The sequence below is a fragment of the Boeremia exigua genome (assembly GCF_020726555.1).
Source record: "Boeremia exigua strain MPI-SDFR-AT-0100 chromosome Unknown C7974scaffold_5, whole genome shotgun sequence".
NCBI lineage: Eukaryota > Fungi > Ascomycota > Dothideomycetes > Pleosporales > Didymellaceae > Boeremia > Boeremia exigua.
The window spans coordinates 2,330,374-2,354,477 of NW_025763522.1; the positions used below are offsets into that span (position 1 = coordinate 2,330,374).

General features: G+C 53.3%; 7 protein-coding genes across 7 annotated transcripts; 3 read left to right on the forward strand and 4 right to left on the reverse strand.

Annotated features, from left to right (window-relative positions):
• Window positions 1-90: 90 nt before the first annotated feature.
• C7974DRAFT_393368 (uncharacterized protein) lies at window positions 91-3,162 on the reverse strand. Its single transcript, XM_046141764.1, has one exon. It carries the CDS (start codon window positions 3,079-3,081, stop codon window positions 358-360), a length of 2,724 nt encoding a protein of 907 aa, XP_045998498.1. The 5' UTR covers window positions 3,082-3,162; the 3' UTR covers window positions 91-357.
• An 847-nt stretch (window positions 3,163-4,009) lies between these two features.
• C7974DRAFT_375774 (FAD binding domain protein) lies at window positions 4,010-6,875 on the reverse strand (the record flags this gene model as incomplete). Its single annotated transcript, XM_046140233.1, has 5 exons — window positions 4,010-4,748; window positions 4,799-5,281; window positions 5,459-5,978; window positions 6,212-6,534; window positions 6,586-6,875. 5 exons carry the CDS (start codon window positions 6,873-6,875, stop codon window positions 4,010-4,012), a joined length of 2,355 nt encoding a protein of 784 aa, XP_045998499.1.
• Window positions 6,876-7,364: 489 nt separating this feature from the next.
• On the reverse strand, window positions 7,365-8,873 carry C7974DRAFT_177455 (uncharacterized protein). Its single transcript, XM_046136288.1, has 2 exons — window positions 8,180-8,873; window positions 7,365-8,130 (listed from the first exon to the last, which is right to left on the reverse strand). The coding sequence occupies exons 1-2, from the start codon at window positions 8,705-8,707 to the stop codon at window positions 7,552-7,554; spliced, it is 1,107 nt and encodes a 368-aa protein (XP_045998500.1). The 5' UTR covers window positions 8,708-8,873; the 3' UTR covers window positions 7,365-7,551.
• A 1-nt stretch (window position 8,874) lies between these two features.
• On the forward strand, window positions 8,875-11,288 carry C7974DRAFT_177373 (DNA topoisomerase 3-beta). The gene is made up of 6 exons (XM_046136286.1): window positions 8,875-9,043; window positions 9,105-9,302; window positions 9,378-9,556; window positions 9,605-10,988; window positions 11,046-11,171; window positions 11,234-11,288. Exons 1-6 carry the CDS (start codon window positions 8,966-8,968, stop codon window positions 11,270-11,272), a joined length of 2,004 nt encoding a protein of 667 aa, XP_045998501.1. The 5' UTR covers window positions 8,875-8,965; the 3' UTR covers window positions 11,273-11,288.
• A 739-nt stretch (window positions 11,289-12,027) lies between these two features.
• Window positions 12,028-13,691, forward strand: C7974DRAFT_177375 (putative Sin3 binding protein-domain-containing protein). The gene has a single exon (XM_046136287.1). The coding sequence runs from the start codon at window positions 12,421-12,423 to the stop codon at window positions 13,570-13,572; it is 1,152 nt and encodes a 383-aa protein (XP_045998502.1). The 5' UTR covers window positions 12,028-12,420; the 3' UTR covers window positions 13,573-13,691.
• A 4,790-nt stretch (window positions 13,692-18,481) lies between these two features.
• On the forward strand, window positions 18,482-19,365 carry C7974DRAFT_177501 (uncharacterized protein). The gene is made up of 4 exons (XM_046136290.1): window positions 18,482-18,499; window positions 18,551-19,155; window positions 19,211-19,237; window positions 19,318-19,365. The coding sequence occupies exons 2-4, from the start codon at window positions 18,904-18,906 to the stop codon at window positions 19,336-19,338; spliced, it is 300 nt and encodes a 99-aa protein (XP_045998503.1). The 5' UTR covers window positions 18,482-18,499; window positions 18,551-18,903; the 3' UTR covers window positions 19,339-19,365.
• Window positions 19,366-19,948: 583 nt separating this feature from the next.
• On the reverse strand, window positions 19,949-21,825 carry C7974DRAFT_177521 (major facilitator superfamily domain-containing protein). Its single transcript, XM_046136291.1, has 3 exons — window positions 21,336-21,825; window positions 20,685-21,288; window positions 19,949-20,637 (listed from the first exon to the last, which is right to left on the reverse strand). The coding sequence occupies exons 1-3, from the start codon at window positions 21,645-21,647 to the stop codon at window positions 20,039-20,041; spliced, it is 1,515 nt and encodes a 504-aa protein (XP_045998504.1). The 5' UTR covers window positions 21,648-21,825; the 3' UTR covers window positions 19,949-20,038.
• Between the last annotated feature and the right edge of the window lie 2,279 nt (window positions 21,826-24,104).

Consider the following 24,104-nt stretch of genomic DNA (forward strand, 5'->3'; position numbering starts at 1 on the left):
GACTAAGCCGCTAGCGCCATAGTCCATCCTTAGCCTACTTTCGAACGTCTTCGGGCATTGGAATCCATCAAAAGTGCACGATATATTTATATTTATATCAAGTAAAGAGCATGAACTAGTGCGTAACATCGGGATCAAGCATCAAGCTACGGGCGTTGAAGGAGGAGCTGGGAGAGTGGAGCCATACGTTTTTCTCATCATTCTGTTCCTTTGACGAGAGTTTGACCTCTCCAAGAACAGGACGTGACCAGGTATGCCACATCTACCGAACCCCACAGCACCATCAAGAGCCCGCCTAGCATGAGCCTATCCTTGGCACTTACTCGGATATCCAACCAATGTTAGGTAGCCTCGTCCTCATAGGTCATCATCGCTGTCGCCCCAATCATACTCGATGTCGTCGTTCCTGGCGAACGGATCGCAGCGCGGGACTGTGAAAGGGTTGCGAGGCGCAACTATTTCGTCCTCATCAGCTTTGGTCTTCTCCTCTTCGCTTGGCGTAAGAAGTTCTGGTCCTTGGGTATCGTTCTTGGCAAACGGATCGAGGCGCGGAACTGTGAAAGGGTTGCGAGGGGCAACTGTCTTTCCTTCACCAGCGTCGGGTTTTTCTTCTTCGTTTGGCTTAAGAACTTCTGGTTCTTGGACTGTAGCTGAAGCCGCGTCTTCTTGCACGGACACTCTATGTTCGTCTGGCTTCAGAGCCACCTCTTTTCCAACTGGAGACGTCGAGAGTGAAGTCTGTGCGGCATTTACATCGATATCGACGTCGGTTTCGGGGCTTGCAGTACCATCTGTACCCTTGCCAGTACCATCATCCGAGATGGTAGCGTTCTCTGGCTCTGATGTGATCTGAACTACGGCTGTCGATGTAATTTCTGCTGCAGTTTCTGTCACAGCGAGCGGTTTCGAAGTCGAAGTGCTCTCTGCCTTTGATGTAATCTGCACTGCGGCCGTCGTTGGAATATTGGTTGCAGGTTCTGTCGCAGCGATCGCGTTCGAGGTCGGTGCTGGACATGCCTCCTTCAAGGGCTCATGGGTTGTTGGCAGCTCAGCAAGTGACTTCCTCGCTTGAGGGTCAGAGTTGGTGCTAGAGAATTTCTTTCTGGCAGCTATGTTCCGCTCTTTCGCATCTTTTGCTGCAGCTGCTGCCGCTGCACAGGTCTCCTTCCAGGTCGGGCCTTCTGCGAAACCGCACCGTCGAACCCAATCGATCAGACCGTTCCAATTCTGGTCAGCTGGATCATAAGACTTAGGCAACGGTTCGCGGAGACTGTTATTTGTTCCCGAGAATCGGTCCAGGCTCCAATCAACGGGACATGTATGCTTAATAGGGAAGCGTCCTGTCTTGTTCGTACCACTCACTCGTCCATACGCCCAGTTATCATCATCATCCACCTTGTAAACATCCACGACCGACCCTGCTGGAAGTGGCAGACCCCCCAATTCTGTTTCTAAGATCTCCATGTATCGGGGCTCTGGTTTTGCCGAAACTTTCGCTTCAATGTCTCGCCTTCGTGCAGACGTTTCCTCTGTCTGCGCAGACTGTCCATCTCCCGCCGAGGAGGCATTTGCTGCAGATTCGTCTGTCGACTGTTGACGGACAGCCTCTTTTGCGCGATGCTCTCTCTCATCCGCATGAGTCTCCAGCATCAGCGCGATCTGATGACTTCCAAGTTTCATGTCCTTTCTGACATACTTCTCTTGACCCCAAGTCTTTGTCACTCTTCGCTGCTCGCGTGAACGCAGTGCAGCGTTTGCCCACGGTGGTATCCGGCCCTTAAATCTGACTGGCTGTGTGTCGGGCACCCCGATTAGCTTCAGATATTCCGTCGCGCGCAGAAGGCCACAATCAGTGGCCACATACAACTGATTCTCCCCTTCCGTCTCGCGAAGGTAGATATCGATGTCATCAAGAATTCTTGTAGGGATGTTCTTATTCGGGGTGCGACCGAGTAGCTCGATGATGGACGGCCAGCCTAGCTTCGACTGCGTCGAACTCGCCTCGATAGCAGCGAGTGCGTTAAGGAAAAGCATCCCTGACGGGCTAGCGAGGAGCTCAGTGTCTTTTGAATGCCGAATCATGCTTGAATACAGAATCGGTACGCTGTCACGACCGTATTCAATAAACTTCAAGTCGCACTCATTGTTGGGAGACACTGGTGCAAACGAAGACTCGGGCCGTACTGCTTGAGCCTTGACATGGTGAACTGGACGTCTTTGTTGCCGAGCGGTTGAACTTATAGTTTTCCGTGCGGTGCTGCGACTCACTGGAGTAGACGGAGATTCGCTCTGCACGACTTCCGCTTGGAGGCCACTGGGTGGAATAGGACGTTGTGCTGCAGTGGCCTCGGCGCTCTTAGTTTGGCGCGGCCGCTTAGGCGTATGTCCTGGGGATTCTGTCTCAGTTCTCTGCCTCTTTTTGCTCTGTCTACCTGTGTCTTCCACTGAAGGTTTCTGATCTCTCTTATCTTGTATCTTCTCCGCTGGAGTTGGTGTCGACTCTTGGGGTGTCGCAACACAGCCGTCCTGCTCTGGTGTGGCGGTGCTGGATGGGGGAGTTGGGATCTGGACAGTGTTCTCAAGGATTGGGGATTGGTGGGTTTTGATAGTCGACGTGGCTTTGACAGTGGTCGAGTTTGCGACACTCACAGTCCCGTTGTGAGGCGTTTGAAGTGGTGGCTCTTCAAGATGGCCTGCGTTCCGAGAGGTAGACTGATGTCTTTTGCTGCTTTGGCTGCGCTCTTCGTTTTCTCCGCAGTCCTCGACATCACGCTTGCGCTTTCCTGAACCGGAATCGTTGTTGTTAGAATCCCCGCTCGAGGCTATGGGTGCTATGTTGAAACCTTGTTTCACTTGCACAGCCTTCGGTGCGTTGTCCTGAGCGCCGTTTGAATCGCCATATCGCTTCTGTTGTGGCAATCGTGGCCATCGCTCATCTTCCCTTGCATGAAGTGGTTGGTATGGGTGATTTCGCTGGTCGTACTGATGATAACGCGAGAGAGACTGGTCCCTTTGGCGGAAGGTGCTCTGGTTGTTCTGGCTCGACGACAGCGACTGCTGTGGCTGCTGATCGTGCGTCATCTGATCATGGAACTTCCCATTCTGGAGCTTGTTATGCAGTGACTTGTTAGGCTGTGACTGCGACTGCTTCTTGACACCAGCGTCAACTCGTCTGTGTGCAGGATTGTTGTCGCGAGGCGCCCGCGATTGTGACTTGAGGATGTTGTTGATGGTGCCAAGCTGGCGTGCTGCACCGTGTTCGTTTTGCGATTTGGCCATGACGGCAATCGATTGTTCTTGTTTGGAAGTGATGTTTTTGATTGAAGGTGGGTATTGTCAAAAGTACGTTTTTTTTCTGCGCGTCAAAGACTTATTGCCTTTCTCTCGGCTAGCGCGTGTTTGTCTTATTGTCTCCTTCACTTTTGTATTGTTCATCAGCGGTGTGCACAGGCACCACTAAAGAACTGTGCTTTTCTGAACTCTTTTCACCTGGGAATGAGCGATAATAGTAGTGAGTCACCGTGATTGTGCTTCGGCGGCCTTCACTTTCGCTAGGATTTGCGACTTCGCGCGTAGAAATCATATATCGGACATGGAAGCAGCCAGCCCAACCACCATGATTCTCTCGACCGTCACTCCTGCAAGTCACATGCTGGCCATCTCGATCATTGCTTTTTGGCTACCACATCTCAATCTCTCCCATGTGAATTAGTAAATATGATGGATCAAGCTGTTCAGGGCGGGTGCCTGAGGTGTAGAGTGACTGCGACGCTTCTATCTACATTGTGTGATAACTCGAAAGCTCCTACGGTTACGAAAAGTCTCTTGTTGAGACAGAATGTGCTGAGCACTGCAATGGCCTAGCAGGGTCGAGGTAAGGCAACAATATCAGCTACATTACGGACTACGTTACAAACCACGCTGGACGTCCACTGATCTGCACTATTCAAAACCATCTCCTCTCTTACATCCACCTCACCACGAGCCTCATGCAGGCGCAGGGCATCATCTACTTCGACTTCCCTGCCACAATGGCATCTTTGTGCCACTTCGTCGCAAGCAGCTGCTCCCTCCACCACCATCCCAAGCCGAAGGTGACGCCTGGACCTGTAGCAGCAAATGTAACCACGCCCCTGCCCACAATACTCAACCAGCTATGATCCACCATGCCCGCTCTTTTCAAGTCACCGAACAGATACAGAAGCCAAAGGAGGCACGCTCCCATCGAGAAAACCTCATCAAATTGTAGGAACAACCTGATGAATTCGTCATGCGTCTTCATGGCAGCAACGTTCGGAATGAACAGAGTCGCAAATGAGAAGGGCGCATTGTAGAGCGTGTACCACCACGTCGTCACTGAGATTGCGCAAAGCGAATAGATCGTGTACTTGATGACTGGCAGATCGCGGAACGGGTGCTTGATCCGGTCTTGCTGGATGGTGTCCGGCATGACAGTCTTTTTGAGCAGGTACTGCAGGATGGCTGTCCATAGTGCGAAAGGCTGCCAAATCCAGTCGGCAGCATGGCGTATCTGAGGGTCGACCCAAGCCGAGAACGAGATGAGGCTGGGTAGATAGTAAGTCAACAGCATGACTGGGAGGACAGAGGCGGTGTAGGAGAGGTCGGTGAGACGCAAGTCGCGAGCGCGGAAATTCTCGATCGGGGTTTGTATGTAGTGTACGAAGCACCAGAGGGCCATAAGAACGCCGATACCGAAGAATTGCATGTTGTATCCGAGAATGATGGGTCTGATTGTCGTCAGCTGAAAGTGTTTGCGACAGGGGCATGTCGCACTTACAAGTAGGAGAGAGTCATTATGTTTGCCCTTCGCGCGCTCTCAATCAGCAAAATCGAGTACACAATACCGACGTCCGTCAAGAAGCTCAAGGTCTGCCAGCTGCAGACATGGTCGACGAACTGGAACGAGGCGAAGCAAGCGGTAAGAGATCTGAATCTGCTGTCAAGAAATTCGACACCATAGAAACTGTGCACCATCTTGACATGCACAGCTTCACCGATGGCGTTCTGAACACCCTCTTCCAAGATCTGGCCGATCCGCTCTACGATGTGCGGTAAACAGATACCCAACATGAAATAAGTCGCGGCAGCCGTGATGGCCAGGAACGGCAATGCCCGTACAGCTCTCCATAGCTTCGACTCGGCCTGACCGAGCCCTTGAGATGGATTGAACGGCATCGTACCGTGGAATGATCGTTCAGGTGTAGGGAGGTAGTCAAGCTTGACAGCCCCAATGATCATGTCACTTAGAAGGTCCGATGAACTAGAAAGTGGGGTTAGCGCCGTCTTGTAGTAGCCGAGTGGCCGAGGAAACAAATGAGGTTGCAAGACTCGGCTGAGCCGAGTGTATGCTCTTGAGCATTCAGCAGGCGCTAATTGGCCGGCGCTTTGATTGGGGATATGCAGGGTACCGGCTCCATGTCTGATACCGATTACTTACAAGTCACCAGAATTGGGAAGGACCCAAAACGCAAGGAATCTGTCCTTGAGTGTTGCAAGCGCGTGCATACGCGTGAGATCATTTGCCGCTTTGAGCACTGCGCTCAGGCGGATGTCCCGGACTTTCTGGCAGTTGGCGAGGTGAGCTCTGACGTTGTCGTAGCTAGGCTTCCCTTTCTCGGCCGTGTCTACCATCTTCTTCAGCTCGTTTGCCAGAGCCGCAGCTGTCTCCATAGCTGCGTTGCCGCCTGCGCCCATATTTGGGGTCATTTTATGAATGCAATCGCCTACACAGGCAATACGGCCCCAAGACCACCGCTTCAACTGAGCCTCTTCAGTCGGCACCAAGGTGTACGTGCTTCTGTTACTCCAGATTTTATCAAACGTCAGCTCAGGCGTGATAGTGTAGTTCTGGATATCGTTTGCAAAGCTTTCGGCATCTTTCTTGGTGAACCGTGGTAGCTCAGTCGATTTATCTGCAAATTTGTCAGTCACTGGGAGAGCACGGGTCGTCACCGTGTCTGCAATAACATGCATGCATGCAAGCAGACACGCAAGTTGAATGTTGTAATGAGTGCTTGTGGTGTATGTACATACTACAGAAGTTAGACTCGGATTGATCAAGACTAGGACCAGACTTACCAGATCTTGTCCATCTTCTTGAACATGAACCAAAAGACTTTATTTCTTCCTCCAATGATCAGGGTAGAAAATCCTTCGTCGTGGTTTATGGTAACTTCACCATCAGTAATACCGTCTGTTGAAGTCGAGATGCCGAACAGACACTTGTATTCAGCGCACAGCATTTCCTTGTCAGATGGGTCGAAGGAGTTCTGCTCATGGAGGTGGGCAAGCCGCCACATTTCTTGACGGACGACGCTATGCACACCGTCGCAGCCAACCAAGACGTCGCCGCTGATAATGGTACCGTCGTTGCAGGTGACAGTCACCGCATTCTCGTTGTGGTCGACTCTTGAGATTCGCTTTTGCAACTCGATCTTCGATTTGTCTCTGAGATTCTGGTACATTATGTGTAGAACCCTCTCTCTTTCAACGAAGAGAGCGGGGTAGCCGGTACTTTCGGAGCTGTCAGTCAACAACCTCACTGTTCAGAAGAAAGTCACTCACCGAGCTTCCACTAGCTGGACACCGTCGCCTTCATGGTATTGTATCCCCTGTCCATTGCGTTCTCGACCTAGGCGAAGAGCGCAAGTCTCTTTCCAGATGGCCTCTAGACACCCTACCTGATCGAGAAGACGAGCACCGTTTTGGAAAATCCCGATTGATGCACCAACTTCTGGTGAAATCGTGTCACGAGCTTCGAGGAGTACATAGTCGATGTTGGCTTTTTCCAGAGCGTTGGCGAGCGTTAAGCCCGCAATACCGCCTCCGGCGATGATGACTCGGAAACCAGTCATGTTGCTTTGAGTAACCTCAAGTGATGGAGTAGCTCGCGATGAAAATGAACCGACAAATGCACACGTTGCGGCTTATATATTGACACCTTCTGGGAATATCGGTGGGCACCGCATCTGACAAGAGTCCCGCATTTACCCTTGGCTCGAACAGGAAGGAATCGCACTGAACATACTGTGCCATACAGAACAGCGAGAACAATCTCCCCACAGAAAGCCGAGGTACCGACAATCCCAGATGACAGCGCAAAAGTCTGTAAGCTTCTTTGACGCAGCCAATAAAATGGTGATGCTGTCGCCAGCATTCCTCCTGGGACTTAGCTTTTCAATATGTGTTGTAGTTTTCAGGATCCACCATGTAGCGCTCACGTCAGCTCAAGGGTAAGTCTGTCTGTACTTTTAGTCTTGATGAGTGGACATGGGTGCGTTAAGGCGATAAGTGTGCGGGTGACGATGCACAGTTGTTTCGTATTGGCTCCACATCTCTGCCGCTGCTCATTTTCCTACTCGAGTATAGCACCCACCGCGCTTCCATTCCTTCATCCCTCGCGGCACGAGAGTACGCAGAAGCGAGCACACATGTTCAGTGCATGTTGATAGTTAATGTCACTGCATGGCACAGACACGCATCACAATGCTGCGAAAAGCCAGCACTGCTCTGTGCAAATGGGCTATTCGTCTAAATCTTCTTTCCCTTAGCCGCTTTACTCTTGGCATCCTTCACTTTTGCTGCCTCCTTCTCGGTCTTTGGTGCCTCCATACTTTGCGTAGACAGCTTCGGGAGAAACTTGCCAACGCGCTCCTGGTAGACCTTATATTCGGGGTATTTGCCTGCGCTGAGCATCTCGGTCAACCATGTGCTTGACTGGAACAGGATCAAATAGGAGAATGCACCGGCAAATGTCCAATTTGTGAAAGTGTAACTCTCCATGCAGCACCACTGGTACAGTGCTACCCAGAAGGCTTGTTCAGCAGCAAAGTTGGGATGGCGCGACCACGCCCACAATCCACTGGTATTGAAGCCGCGGTCAAGCTGCTCGCGAGAATATTTGTAATCACCCGGGACTTTGGCAGTCTTGTTGTAAGCGCTCTTGGCCTTGTGGAATACCCATTGCTGTTGATCGGCGAAGAACTCGATGACAACAACGAAAAACATAGCCTTGCTGAAGACGTTGTCATAGGCAGACAGTGTGTTCCCGGTGATGCGCGACGTGAGGAGGAGGACGTAGGTTGGCGCTGTGATGATCCAGAGGAGAATCTGCCGACTGAATCAGTGCTTGTACTGTGTTGGTCGCGTCGGCACTTACATTCTGAGCTAGCGAAATGAAGACAATGTTGAAGATGAACATGGGGACGGGGCCGACGTAATCTTTTACAATGCACCACCTGTAGTCCTCGCTTCCTACTTGGTACCCGCCCTTTCGCCAGTAGTTGAACGTCAGACGTGCCCCCCAGATGACTGACACGGCCATGATGTGATCGATCTTTGCAGCTGGCAGGCCGTTCAAATGTGCCCAGACATCGTAATGTACGTTGTAGATGACAGGAAGGATGCTCCATAGGCGATCAACCTGTGAATAGTTGCGGTTGATCTCAGAAACCAGAAGGACAACGGGCGTCATGAACAGCGCGAATGCCAAGCCCAGCATCAGCGGGTTTGTTGAGACGTAGATGTTCAGCAATGCCTGCCGATCATTGATGCTCTCGATGATCCTATACGGTAGGTCGTAGAGCTGTGGCAGGTATGGCAGCACGGTTGTGCTGAAATCTGCGCATTCTGGGAGCGCCTTGACGAGAGGAAGCGCCAGATCAAGGGACGCGCGAGGGACCAGCATCTTGTGCGAACTCGTGTTGGGGACAATCGTGGCAGAGACTGAGAGCGAGCAACGAAGGATGAGTGCGTAAACGAAAACGAGATGACCTCATGAGTTTGTGGCCCACTTTTGTTTACAGCCAAGCCGCGCTAGTGCTCACACCTTGCGCCTTCCCTGTTCGACGCGTGCTCACGTGCAAGACTTCAACTTGAACTTTCTTCGAGTTCTCTTCACCACAGCTCAATTGTGGGCTTGGTATCCACACAACGAATCCATGCGATGAAGGTGCTTTGCGTGGCAGAGAAGCCGTCGATTGCGAAAGCGGTCGCTCACCATCTTGCTGGTCGAGTGACAACTGTGCGTATTATAGTTTCACCTACCCATCATGGGTTGGAACGGGAAAGCTAATGCAGAGTAGGACAGTGTTCGTGGCAACCAGTATGTCAAGAATTATAGGTTTGACTTCCGATTTCCACAATGGGGTCAATGCGACGTCACCTTCACATCTGTGCTTGGCCATGTTATGGGCCACGAGTTCATCGAGCGGTACAGGAAATGGCACTCGTGCCAAGCTTCGGATCTTTTCGATGCCCCCATACAGAGCTTTGTTGCAGAGGTACGCATTTCTTAACTCACCATGTGTCTTTATGCTTGATTGCACACTTAAGGGCTACGGGCTAATGGGTTCCAGGACAAAAAAGCCATCGCAACCAACATCGAATCACAAGCTAGAAATTCACAGATCTTGTTTGTATGGACAGATTGCGATCGTGAAGGTGAAAACATTGGGGTTGAAATACGAGACATCGCTTTGAAGGTCAACCCAAGACTTCGAGTCTGCCGTGCCCGATTCAGCAACATCGAGAGAGCGCAAGTTTTCGGCTCTGCCATTCTGTGTACATTGCTAAGCCTCTTCAGACATATCATTCAGGCATCACAGAATCCGATCCAGCTTGACGAGGCACAGTCAAACGCGGTTGCCGCTCGCATTGAACTCGATCTACGACTTGGAGCAGCTTTCACTCGCATGCAAACAATGAGTTTGCAAGATATGATTCCAGTACGAGCCGGCGAACGAGGAAAACTAATCAGCTACGGCTCTTGCCAGTTCCCGACTCTGGGTTTTGTCGTCGACAGATATCTCCGCGTGCGCAACTTTGTTCCTGAATCCTTCTGGCACATCAAGGTCGACCACGTCAAGGATGACGTGGAAGTCAAATTTAGTTGGCGAAGAGGTCATCTGTTTGATCGTATGGCTGTCACTCTGATCTTCGAGAGATGCCTTGTTTCAAAGACGGCCAAAGTGACCAAAATGGCTAAGAAACCGACAAGAAAATGGAAGCCACTCCCTCTCACTACAGTTGAGCTGCAAAAGATGGGGAGCAGATTCCTGCGCATGTCGTCACAAGAAGTCATGAAGATTGCCGAACAGCTCTACACCAAAGGCTGGATCAGCTACCCACGTACCGAGACCGACCAGTTTGATCAAGGCACGGATCTTCGTACCATCATTTCGAGGCAAACCCAAGACGGTCGTTGGGGCAACTTTGCTCAAGATCTTATCAACGGAGGCTTCAATCAGCCCCGCAACGGACGTAATAACGACAAAGCCCATCCGCCCATCCACCCTGTCAACTACGTCGCGCCCGGTTCTCTGAATGAGAACGAACGCAAGGTGTACGAATTTGTTGTTCGTCGCTTTCTGGCATGCTGCTCCGAGGATGCGACGGGAGAGGCTACAGATATCGAAATTGACTATGGGTCCGAGGCATTCCATGCCCACGGTCTGCGGGTCGTTGCCAGAAACTATCTCGACGTATACCCATACGATAAGTGGGAAAGCAGCCAGCAGCTGCCGCAGTATGTAGTAGGCGAGACGTTCCAGCCCACAGAAGTAAACATGCTAGACGGCAAGACGTCAGCACCTTCGTACCTGACGGAACCTGAACTCATCGCCCTGATGGATGTCAACGGCATCGGCACCGACGCAACGATGGCCGACCATATCGGCAGGATTCAGGACCGCGAATATGTAATCGCTCGGCCAAAAGGCGGGGCTGCAGGTAATGCAGGCAATGCTGGTAATGGCGCAGGCAGAGGACGCGGCCGAGGAAGAGGAGGTAATGCTCGAGGCGGCCGTGGCGGCCGTGGCGGCGCAGCAGCGGGTCATAACGGAGGTGGGGGAGCGGCAGCCGGCGGAGTACAAGAGTTCATTCCGACGACGTTGGGCGTCGCGCTTATCGAGGGGTACGACAATGTGGGTATCGAGACCAGTCTCAGCAAGCCCTTCTTACGCAAAGAGGTGAGTGATTTCGAGTGGGGTTATTTGCTTCCCAAGGCATCCGCTAACGCAGCACAGATGGAACTCCAAATGAAGGCCATTTGCGAGGGGCGCACGACGCGCAACGATGTTGTGCAACAGAACCTGGATCAGTACCGCGCCGTCTTCAACCGCACCATGCAGCAGATCGGCGTTCTCAAGTCTGTAAGTCACGATATTCTCCGATGGCTGTGTGTACGCAGGAAAGGTAGACTAACACTAGCGAGGCCATCACCAAGTACGTTGTGGCGGCGAATCATGGGTGATGTGTAGTGCACATGCACAGTCGCAGAAGTGCCTACGTAAAAGTCGATCCACTTGAAGCAGACGTGCGGCGCCGTGTCTGCGAGAGATGCACACACGTGTGCGAGCTTGCTGCTGCGCGCGGTTCACGGCACCTCGACCAGCGGCACGCTTCATCATTTTGTTGTGCGGTACCGCGATGTGTGCCTGTTACCGAGAGGGGCCTGCTCGCAGCGAAGATCGGAGCGAGGTCGATAGCGGCACTTGGTGACCCCGCGCAGCGCTGATAAGACCAATGGCTGTTGGGATTGGGAACGCATGGGGGCTCTGGAGCTCGACGATGGCTCAGGTCTCGGCTGGCCTCGGAGCAGCCAGAGACAGTCATGCATGCCTTTGTCCAGCGTCACGACGTCTGCGACTCTGTGGAAGGCTGTCGGCGCCGCAGCGAAGCAATGTAACCATCGCGACATTTGCGGCGAGCGCAAGGGCAAGGCACGCCCTGCGCAGCTGGATCGCGACCCTGCTTCCGGCGTAGGTACCTGCTGACAGATGGGGCTTTCGACGATGACGGCTACGAGGAGCTGTGAGGTGTGGCACGCGGCTCATGCACTAGCCAATCAGCGGGCGGTCGCGATGCCATGCGCCTGCCCGACACGCACCTGGGTCGCCCACTTCCTTGGTTTCCGACAGTATGCAGGTGGGACTCTACCATACCGAGCGGCCCTTATCATAGCTGACTCCCACACTAAACGCGCCTACTACAAAGCACCCACTACGCGCACACTGAATATTGCTCGCCAGAACACGTCCTCGCTGCTCGCCACAGACTCACACTGCTCGCCAACACTTTGACGCGCCTCCTGTCTGAACCGGTACGCCTGCCTGCTCCCCGGATCGCCGATCCGCCAAACGCGCTCGAACCCGACAACGACCGAGCGACGTGCTGCAGCGTGCTCCGTGAATCGCCAACACACCACAGCAATTATCCCTTATTCGCCGCTGCTGTTTCAGTCGCATAAGACAGCTCTTGTGCTGTCTCTAAGCAAAACCTTCCAGCCCCTTTGTCTGTCCTGCGGCTGCTTCGGTCAGACGCCGCCTTCCCGACCCTCTGCGTCAGCACTTGCCAACAGACATCCCACTTCCAACAACAACCAACACTCAACCCGCAATCATGGCGACTATGGTCCAGAAGCCCGTTTCCAACATCGCTGCGGCCTTTGCTGCCCAGCACGCCTCCCACCACATCCCCATCGCGCACGATGGCGCCCATCCAGCCTCGGCCAGCACTCTCCTGACGCCTCCATCTTCGATATCGCCCACGCTTTCCGCCCACAAGCGCAGGCCGGCGATGCCACTACCGGGGAGGGTAGATACACCGGAGACCATGGACTTCGACCTGCAAGATGCGGTCGAGCACGCTAGGGCGCAAGACCAGCCCTCAGCTCTGTCCAAGGAGGCCCTTGCCGGCCTGGACGCTACGCGCCAAATCACGGCTGCGATGCTGGCAAAGCATCACCTGCCCGCCATCATCGCCGGCCACGGCGCCATGCCCATCCGCGAGATGATGGCGCATCTCACTCAGGCTGTTCCCGGCTTCTCTGGGCTAGCGCCCGCCAAGGCCAGGCGCCTTGTCGTCGCAGCGCTGGAACACCGCGCTGGCGGCGGCATGCACGGCGAGGTCAAGTTCGAGAAGGTCGGCTGGGGAAGGTGGAGCGTTGCCGGCTCATCACAGGCTCGCGGTGTACCAATCGGCAGCTTGCGCGGCGGCAATGGAACAACGCCTCCGGCTAGTGTGGACAGCACTGCCGGCGGATTACAGATCCCCAAATTGCGCCAGGAGCGCGATGCGTACCAGGGCAGTTGGAATGCTGGCTCATGGTCGCCACCTCACAAGATGGACGATGACGAGGAGATGGCCGACCAGATGTCTCTAGACGGTTCCGACGACAGCCTCGAGTCCGACTCAGCATCTGACATGGACCTCGGTGAAGACCTAGACGACGACACCGATCAGGAGGACTGGGCTACAATGGGCCCACAGATTTCTCGGGAGACCCGCCGCGGCCCGCGTCGCGAACATCGCGATTACAATTACCTAAGCCGCACACAATCAAGCAACCCACGCTTCCGCAACGCTTCGACTCAAGGCCACTCGTTGCCACAAGGCGGTTTCCAGGGCTTGGTCTCCCCTCGTACTCCAGCACTGGGCAATACCCCACTTCCTTCGCTCAAAGTTACAGCATCTCCTGGTGTTACTGGATCTGGCGCTGAGCGCGATGCCATCGAGGCCCTCCTCTCTATGGGCTCCATGCCTCGCGCTTAGACCTCCATTCAATGTGGTCGCCTCTAACGGCGACACGACTATCATCTAGCATTCTCAACATTTATATTTGCGCACATTTGCGCTTGCGTTCAACATTCAACATTGCATATGCAGGGGCATACACGGTTTTTGGGGGTTCAGTTTTTCATGATTCGCGATACAGTAGCATACCCTACCCCTTCCACCGCGTTGGATCTCGACAGCGAGAGGGGCGATCCGTCAAGTGCTGATGTAGATCATGGTTTTGGGCTTGGGACGTTTTGGGCATTTTGGGTTATCTTCACTCTTCACACTATCCCCCATCCATGCGCTCAGCAGTTGGGGGCCGCATTTGGGTTGTGGGGGCCACATTCCAGCGGTACGATCGGACCATTTGGCTCGCCAACTTCCCACTCAGAGCACGGCGGCGATGGCGTTTGTAGATATCTTCACAACACACATCTCTTTGAGGATGTAGTATCGATGGCATGGTGTCCAGACACAAATGGCACCAAGTGGTGAAAGTAATACACTTCTTATTCGAGGTTGGTCGCGCCTACTGGCGCGCCTTCTCATCACCACAAATCGCGGTTTCCACGCTTGACTGAATGCTGTGATGTATGTCTAAACGCTTCAACTCACTTAGAGTAGGGAGATTTTGCGTGCTAAAACTCTCAGCACTGATCAACTGGGACAGTACTAAAGCGCATGCGTCAAGTGTATCTGCCTTGCATGCGTGTCTCACTGCCTCAACTCCATCCCCAATCGAGAAGTGACACCACACCTATATGAGGGTTCTCGAACACAGTGGTCACACGGATTAGAGACACTGACAAATAATCTAGAAACTTCGTGACGTGCGAAAGAGTGGCGGGTTTCCAGCAAATATAGCAGCACTCTTGTCTGGTGAAGTCATGGTGACAGTCCTTCCATACTTTGAATGGAATTTTCGCTTGATGAGGTACAATTGCTTACTGCTCACAGAACAACTTCGAATCATATTGGGCTCCAGACTGCGGGTCTCACTTTCGCTGATGATGTCAAATCCGATCCGAAGTCGTCGAGGAGACGCGCCTAGTAGGGCCTTGAGCATACGTCGATCACGCCACCGGTGTCGGGAAGTTCAACAACATAACCTCTTTACATGGTCTTGCCATGAGCTCACTCGGCAAGAGCGAGGGTATTGCGCGCTGGACGTGCCACGAAGGTTTCGATGCGGCTTCAAGCCTGCCGTGGGACTTCCACATGGCTCTTTACACAGACGTGACCATCACTGGAATATTGCTGAGCGCAAATGAGGATTCGACGGAGGCCTTCGTTGGTAATAAGTTTAAGAGCGTCTTCTTACTTCTTGAGAAGTACGAGAACGACCGTTCTAGTGTAGATAACGCTTCTAGTCGCTGATCAGCGATACTTTTCCAGTATAAAAGGTGGCTGCTGCGGCTTGGGAATGGCAAAGATGCGTTTCCGGAGATAAGGTCCGCATCTTCTACAATATCCAGCTATTGTATACAGTCCGCCCAGGTGGAAACCACCAGCCCTGCAGGCAGAGAAGGGCAACTGTCGTGAGAAGATTGCAGAACGGGCTACCTCCAACATCTCATGGACCAACACACAACTGATGGTGCTCCACAGGAAGAAGAACAAACACTCATTATGGCATATCGTGGCACGCAAACCGCAGCTTTGGGCACAAATCATGGATGCGCAAACCGCCGCGCAAGTGAAGGCACGCAAGCCATCTTCACTTCAACCCGCTTGACTCACTACAGTAACGCCTGATCCACCACACCACCTTCATACCATCCTCATACACCACCCTCGCTTCACATCAACAAGAATCACAATGCCTCTACTTACGGGTACGTCTTCCTCTTCTTTCCCTCACCTCCCAACGCACCTAACCGCACCAGCCGCTCCCTCCAACAAAGACGTCCTCTGGACCATCACGATCCTCTTCCTCGAGCGATACAGCGGCAGGTACCCCTCGCACGCCGTGCTGCGCGCGCACCTCAACGCGTTCCTCGACAACGAGTACCCCGAAGATCTTTCTTGGATGGACAGGGAGAGAGACACGGTGACCTTGCTCGACATGATTGTTAAAATCGGAGGTGTCAGCGTCGGTGAGTGGATCGGGCAATGCATCCATCTGCAGGTGAAGCGGTGGGCTGACGGGTATTTAGCTGAGCCGAGGGCGACGATGAAGGGCGCGTCTGCGGGCGAGTTGGAGTGAGAGTAACTTCGTGTACGAATATATGTTTTTTTGCGACGCACTTAGGTTAGCTGCGATTTTGGGCAGCCAGATACGTGTGTCGGTGATCAGAATGGAAGTCAGTTGGGCGCCTTAGAACTGGGATTTAGAAGGGAACGTTTCTTGATCAATACACATTAGTCTGCTGTTCAAATCCATGTAACCAGAAGGATGCGACGTATGTACGTCCCTGCAGCTTCCACACCCAGGAAAGCGCAACAGCCTTTAGCAAAGATGAATGTATGCAATCGTCCGTGCCCTGGAGACCCGAATGTGGCTGCCTGGAGTAGAGCGAACAGCTTGTAACGACTTCTGGGCTTTAGACAGTTTGCTGTGTTCTATGTTAGTCTCATTAATGCCCGCGTCATCGATAGGGACGGACTAGAGACAGCCTTTCGAGCTGCATTGAGGTGGGAAAGCAGTTGCGATCGGACTATCCAACGGTTCTTGTTCCGATCGCACACCCATTCACAACGAACGATGCATGCTGTTCCAGAGCTGACCTGTGGTGTTTGGATGGTCGACGGAAGATGCAGGAAGATACACCAACGCATGAACCGATCTCCGCTTCGGCCCCACTTATCCAGTGTCAACATCCTTTGAAAACAACGACACATCCCATCACGACCAGAGTAGCACAACGAACCTCACATTCTGGGTTAATCGTCATCTACATCAGGTCGAACGGCTTCTTTCTCATCACAAAAGCAGGTTAGGCCAACACTGGCCTCTCGCCAAGCAACGATGACGAAGATCGAGACGCGAACTACAGCTACAACCAACCGTGACAGCGCGTACCAACAAGAGAAGGGCTGAAGAGAACGACACCACTTGAAATAGGCATATATAGCTTGCGTCAAAGGTCACCACCGATACTAGATCAAGGACGAAGACGTGTTGTTACCAATGGCGGCAACTCGGGAGCTCGTCCGCTGCAGCGCTGCCTGACCAACTTACCCTCGAGGGCGAACAGAAAGAGCAGCGATCGTGGCATTTGCAGCCTGCCTGTACGCAATGCCACTACCTGGGACCTCGATTTCGTCTCGAATAACATGTGTCTGTGCAAGGCGCCACAGAAACGCATCCTGTATTTCTAGGTCTCTGCGCCTGCAGCTCACAGGGTAAGCGGGACCTGCTGGCCAGGATATCACTGTCGCGTTGCCTCGCAACGAAATTTATGCTCTGTTTCACTCGTCGCACCCTCGACCTCAGGCCGATGTACAGGTGCGGCCAGGGTCCTGCGGTCGATAAACAATGCTGGCGGAGTTTAGATCCATGAACCGACGGCATCGGCATTCGGGAATCTCACCGTTTGCAACCATCGGAGCGAAGCGCGATCAAACGAAGATCGAGCCTTCCCAAGCGCTGCGGTTACATCGCGATTGCTGAGCGCTGTCGGCTTTCTGCGCAGGAATCTGTCATGCTGGTCTACGCTATAGGGTCTGGTACACCTTAAGTTATAGTCTCTTGGTTGCCTATGCTTGACATGTCGGGTCTAGAGGCGCTTTACACTATTTTTTCAGAAAGCCTACGGATGTTCATGTAGGGTTTGGCCAATCCTCAGCAGCACGGTAATCTTCCGCGGACTATGACTTGCTGTACTTGCTGTATACAAAGCCGGCTGCACCATGTTTCAGCCGGACGTTGTTAGATCCTATAACAGTCGATCGCAGGACTAGGTAGGTACGATGACTTTAGTCCTAGCTGGTCCAAGGCTCACAAGTACTGATGGTTCAAGACTTCTGAAGCAATGGTACTTTAGAAGAGCGCAGACGCCTCTTCAGCCGTACTGAGTGGGTCAGCGCAAGTCGAGATCGACTCCCTGCAATCGCAGCAGTTGAAACGTCCGCAGCGCTTTTAGTGTATCGAATTCGAGCTTTATCCCGACCGTTACTAATCTCCAGCCGTACGTTCCTACTTTGCGTTTAGTGGACCATCGAGGCGTCTCCGCCTCTTCTTGGCAGCCAAGAGGAGGCGTCTGTCGGTACGCGGCGGAGAGCAGCGCTAGCTCGACGTAAGCGAGCCTCGCCGCCGCGGACGATTTCTCGATGACATGGTGGGCAACATTTGACAAGGCTTGTCAGGAACTCTGATGCGGGGAACTCGGACAATAGTTCCAAATATGCATGCACGCCAAAAACACACTGCAGCCTCGCTCGCAGTGAGCACGATGCCAGCGTTGCCAAAAGAGAAGTGCAGGAAACCGACACCGACGAGATCACTCTCAGTACCAGCCTACATCACATGGAAAGGCACTCACGCCTGCTACGCGACATGGGCCAAAGTTCCGAGGAGATGTGGTACCTGACCGTTTTCACCATAAGGAATCAGGGACCAAGATCGTGGACTACTGTACGTCGCGCTGCACCTTATGGAGTGGGGTAACGATGCCTGGTGCGCGGATGCAGCTCCGCTTTCACCCCACAGAACCGGGGGAATTAGCTTTACCTCCCGAAAAAGCTTGTCTCGGGATATTTCCATTCAGTTCTAAACACCTTATGAGTGACTGATATGTATTCATGTTTACAACCCTAATGGCTTGGGAGTTGTGATTCAAGTCAAGGTGACGGGCATTACGGGCAGACGGTGCAGGCCGAAGATGCCTTCTTCCCTACAAACACACTGTGGTATGTGAGTCGAACAACTCTACCAGCGCATCACGATGGGTAGTGTTAGTGGCCGATCGGAGGAGCGCAGGTCAGCTTCGAATTTGCTTGGCAATCATACCACTTTCTGAAGCTTGACTAGGGGGATGAGAAGGAAGGTTGACCACACGAAACCTTTCTACCGCCGCGCAGCTGCAAGCCATACGACCACCAACGCCTATGGATCGACTCTAACCTAAATCTCCGTTTCCTGGGCTGCATAATCAATAGCTCCTATAAGGACACATGCAACAGACTTCAGAACCATGCGCCAATCTAGCAATAGTGCTTCATGAGCCTTGGGAATGATGTCAATCAGACATATGGGCGGAAAGTATTGTAGCTCCCAACATCTCCAGGATCTATATAAACTGCCCTGGAGTCCAAAATTCAAAGGGCATCCCATTTCCAACTTCATTCACTCCTCATCTACTTCCAACAATCCAATCATCAACCATGAAGCTTTCCGTCATTCTCCTGTCGGCCTTGAGCGCTGTCGCTCTCGCAGCCCCATCCCCCACCTGGAACAAATATGACAAGAGCTGCGCCCACCAGAAGCCCGCTGGCCACTACTCCGACGACTACAAGGGCTGCAAGGCCTACAACAAGGACGAGCTCAAGTACAAGTTGAAGTGCAAGTGGTACAAGCCCCAGTACAAGCACTGCAAGAAGGGCAAGGACGACAAGTACGACGATGACGATGACAAGGTGAGTCAAGACCGCGTTCCATCTCTTCACTGTACACAGCAACTGACTGAGGTAGAACGACCACGATGATGACGACTACAAGGTGAGTTGAGGCCACGCCCTAGCTCCTACGAACCTACTGCGCATTTCCAACATGTCAATGCGGTAGCTAACTCGGCGCAGGACGACAAGGGCCACTACTAAAGCAGTGCGTCTCTCCCTTGAGCTGGCCGAGAGCGCGACTCTCCTTTTGTGAACTCAGCTCGAGCCAGCTCTGCATATATTCTTAATCCCAATGTACATAGCCAGATTATGAAATACATACTTTGCCCATCCATCTCTACGTGATCAACTGTGATGTCAACTTCTGAACCCGGCATTTTTGCGTGTTTGTACGTGCTGGAATACTTAACTTACTGCAGCTTCCTTTGCCACTTCGATCCTTTACGTCCATCTGTGAAGTCCTTGACATGGGTCACCCCCTACTCACTCAACCAAAGGATAATCTAAGCGAAGGTCGGAGTGGTAGTATTTACCAAAGTTGTATCCAACATTAGCCACTAAGTAAAATCATGTGGTGTACGACATCATATTGTAGGTTGAAACACCGAAGAGGTATCGTTAGAGATCATGTCATTCGTTGTTTCCGCCCTCAACGTATGCTAAGTTACCTGCGTTTTCTACGCGGTGGTTCTAAGTTCTCAAAGAAAGCTCAAATTAGGGATCCTATGACCCATCAGCAAAAGCGCGCCATTAGCACGTCTCGGGTGTAGCACAAGTGCAAGCGTCACATTTTCACAAGACACCGAGACAGTTGTGATGGAAGTCATTAAACTCGTTCTATGCGTATGGGTATATAGCAAACTATCTCGCGCATCCACTCGCGCGCACCACGTACCACCCTCTACACAAGGTACCTGTAGCCCTTGATCAGGCGCTGTCCCTCCTCGACAGTCATACCCTCCATCTGGGCCGTGTGCTCCGCAACATCGCCATGCGTCTCCCAGGCCGTCTCGCCCGCATCCAGCTTCTTGTTGAGGTTCTGCAGAATGAGCTTGAACACATAGCAGCCGACAATCGTAACGCCGAACATGGCCGTGACGATGCCGTAGCTGCCGCGGTACCCGTTGCTGGGCAGGTTCCACACGTACGAGCCCGCGATGTTGCCGAGTTGCGAGAACGCGTTGACCATGGCGATGGCGACGGCGCGCTTGGCGGGGGGACGCGGGAACGAGGACGAGATCCACGAGTAGAAGACGATGAAGCCGGCGTAGGCGGAGGCTTGCAGGAACAGGGCGACGTAGCGACCGGCGGTGTTGGTGGTAGCCATGGAGATGACGAAGCCGACGAGGCCGATGCAGATCGGGCCCACGATGTGCCAGAAGCGCTCTTGCGTGCGATCGGCGTGCCACGCGTTGATGAGCGAGACGATGCAGGAGAACGCCCACGGGGGAGCGGACATGAGCAGGGTGGTGATGTAGCCGAAGCCGAGAGTGCGGGTCACTATTTTGGTCAGTAAAACACCAGAAAACAGGATAGAATATACTCACAAGATGGGAAGAACGCATTGAAAGAAAGTCCAACGACGTAGGCGGTGAATGTCAGCATCAGGACGTAGATCTTAGAGTCCCTGATGGCCATATTGAGACCGGCGAAAATGGACTCCTCGGCACTATCCTCATCGGCCTCTCCGACATCCTCAGTCATGCGCAGGACGGCAACGGCGCGCTCCTCTTCAGTAAAGCCGCGTGTGTTGTGGGGGAGATCGGGCAGGATGAAGATCGCGGCGATGGCGATGGCCATTGTAGCGGCACCTTCGATCCAGTAGAGCCACCTCCACGCACGGTGGCCGAGAGTGCCCTCCATGTTGGAGAGAACGGCGGCACCGACGAGGGAGGAGAACGCGTTGGAAATGAGGTTACCGCAGAAGAGGATGGCGTTGCGGAGAGTGAGTTCGCGGCGGGTGTACCACTTGGACAAAATCAAGAGAGCACCGGGGAGGAAGGCAGCCTCAACAAATCCAATGAAGAAACGGATAGCGACCATGCCGCTGAAGTTGTTCACGTTTCCAGAGAGGGTCGAGATCATGCCCCAGAGGAGCATGACACAGCCGATGTAGATGGAGGGACGGGGAATCTTGTTGATGATCATGTTCTGAATGTATTAGAATAAGCAGTGCGATGGTCGGCATTTGAACTTACGGATGGAACCTGCATCAGAATGTATCCGACGTACAGAATAGACAAGCATGTCGCATACTGAGTGTTGTCGATGCCGAGGTCCTCCTGCAGACCACCAAGACGGGCAGCAGCAATGTTGTTGCGGTCGAGGTAGTTCATGATGTAAATCACCACGAACAGCGAGCAACGCATGTCGAGCTTGCGCTTCATCTTCTTCTCCACCTCCGCTCTCCTCTCCGGTGTCATGCTGGCAGCAAGACCACCACGGGCCGGGTTTGGCGCAACCTCATGGCCCTGGGAGTCCATCTCGAGGTCTTTCTTCATGTCGGCCATTGTGAGAACAACCACAATCAAAGAAGTGCGATCGACTTCGAAACGTCAAATCGTGTTTTTTGCATGGTAGGCGCCGCTCCGTTCTTATACCCTTAGCCGGAGGCGCCTGTCTCCGTGCCCATATGCCGACCCCAGTGTCTGTTTTTGCGGGACCTCCATGTTGTTACCACACCTACCCCACGCTCTCGGTTCGCTCTTACATCACTCATCTCGCGCTGGGCAGAATTTTCCAAGGCCTGGTGGCCAAGCACGGCACGCGCCTATGAAACAGAGCGGCCGTTTCCTGTTTGGGAGAGGTGCAAAATGCGGGGAGTTCGAACGTCAACGGCGTTGCCGATCCGCTGGATACGGCGTGCCCTGGTTACAGTCGCGTGCGCCCATTCGTCTCGCGCCCGCACTCTTGTGCTGAGTGCGTGAGTCGTGCAGGCGTTCAGCGTCGGGTTTTGCAGCGGCATCCTGCTATTGCCGCGGTCTTGAAATTGGAAGTGCTGCCACCCTCATGCAATGCGCTGCCACCTCACCATTCAGGTTCGACGCAGCACTAGTCCATCTGTACGAGATTTGTTGAGCCGCATGCAAACAGACGACACTAATGTCGCTGGCCCGCCGTGCCGCCGCGGCTGAAGGTCGGATGAGGCTCTGGAGGTTGCGACCTCGGCCTTCCGTGCAGTCTGATTTGCCGCACAGGAGGTGAAACCCCACGCTCTTACCGCCTCGTGTGGGGTTACATTTATCCTTCGCACTTGAGGCTCTGCTAGGCTCCGCAATCTATCGGATGGCGAGACGCGAGGGGCCATGGGGACTCCGGACTTTACGGTCGGCGACTTGACATGACGGGTACAGGCTGCCGCATGTGGCATTTATGGGTTGCGAGGAGCCTGATCGGCGTGAGCATCCTCTACCATCAGGTGAGCATCAGATGTACCTGCATCAAACATGCCTACACTTGTTGTTCAATGTTCGTCTAGACCAAGCATCCCAAGCAGCGCCATCGGGCTTGACTCGTGCGGCTCTTCGGCGACAGCTTTAGCGGCATCTGCCAACGCCTGACCCCCACGCTCCACGAACTCTCCACAACTTCTCCAACAATTACGACCCCAATCTCTGGACGAGAGAATAACCCGGAACGGTGGGAGACCCAGGCAAGTATCGGCCAACCTAGATCTGGGAAACAAGGTTACGGCACGCCGAGGCTTGCTTGAATTGTTCGTGCAGGAAGAATGTTCCGAATGAGCATACGCCGCCGTCCTTGGCAAGGGATTGCTGGGAATTGGGCTGCTTTTGTAAACAACCCTGGGGGTGTGTATGCATCCCCGTATTCCAGCTGTCCAGACGAAGCCAGTGGTCGGTCTGATGAGACGTGCAAGACGCCCAATGTGCACAACGAGTCAAGACGAATGGATTGCTAGACACATACTTATTCACTGACCTTCTGGAGACCTATTACTTGACCGTTTTCTGGCTCACCGACACAATCCTGTCGCTCGTAACTCGGTTTTCAAGGAAAATGGTTGATCCTTGGAAAGCAGGCCAAAGCGTGTATCAACACTGACTCCAAGACGAGCACACACGCGCCTCAGCAGTGGGGTCAGATGGTATACATTTGCACACAGTCCCGCGCTCTACTATTGTGCACATTTGAACGAGGACAATACACAAACTCAACCCTCTGCGCTCGCCCTCCCGCGCCCAACGCCGCCGCGGAGCTTTCACCATATGTACTGTGTACTCCAAAGTGCTCGGCGCACCACCACGCATCTCTACTGGCGCTGAGTGGCGCAAGTCTGGGCATACAGAAGTATCCGCACGTTCCGCCATTCTGACGAATCCAGCATCGACCTATCGGTGCCTCTCTCAACACCACTCCGGGCGGCAAATCCTCGAAAACGTGGCACGCTGCTCGACCCCGCCGGGTGAACGCTGTAAGGCGCTCAACCGTTCTACCCACGTTCTTGCATGCAATTGACCGCGTTGGTGCCGCACTCCCTGTGGCGACTTCGTCGATCTCCGAAAAGGAAGTCTGGAGTACATGTACTGACAAGGGGAGTGTGCGCATCCGCTTGTCTCCGGCTTGGGGTGCATGTCGCCAAGACGGCCTAGGGTCACATGGGTAGTGACCGCTGTGGTTGAGGGGTTTGTGTTGTTCCAGGAGACTGTTGCTCGTCACCTCGTTGTCGTGTGGAGGGGCTCTCCCTTTTCTCGCAACAATTCTGTTTGCGTTGCCTACTTCACCCCGTGAACCGTGTCGTGAAGGATGTCGGAAAGTATCGATATGAACACCGTGTAGAGACGATTCAGTTGCAACTCTACGACTTGGTCACAGAACCGCAAATGCTGCGTTGCTCTCGACTCAAGAGCCTTTCTGAACACCAACCCTCGATTTCCTCAGATCAGAGTCAGCAACAGGCGGATGCCCAATGGCGAGCAACCCAACAAGAAGCAAGTATGACCTCTCAT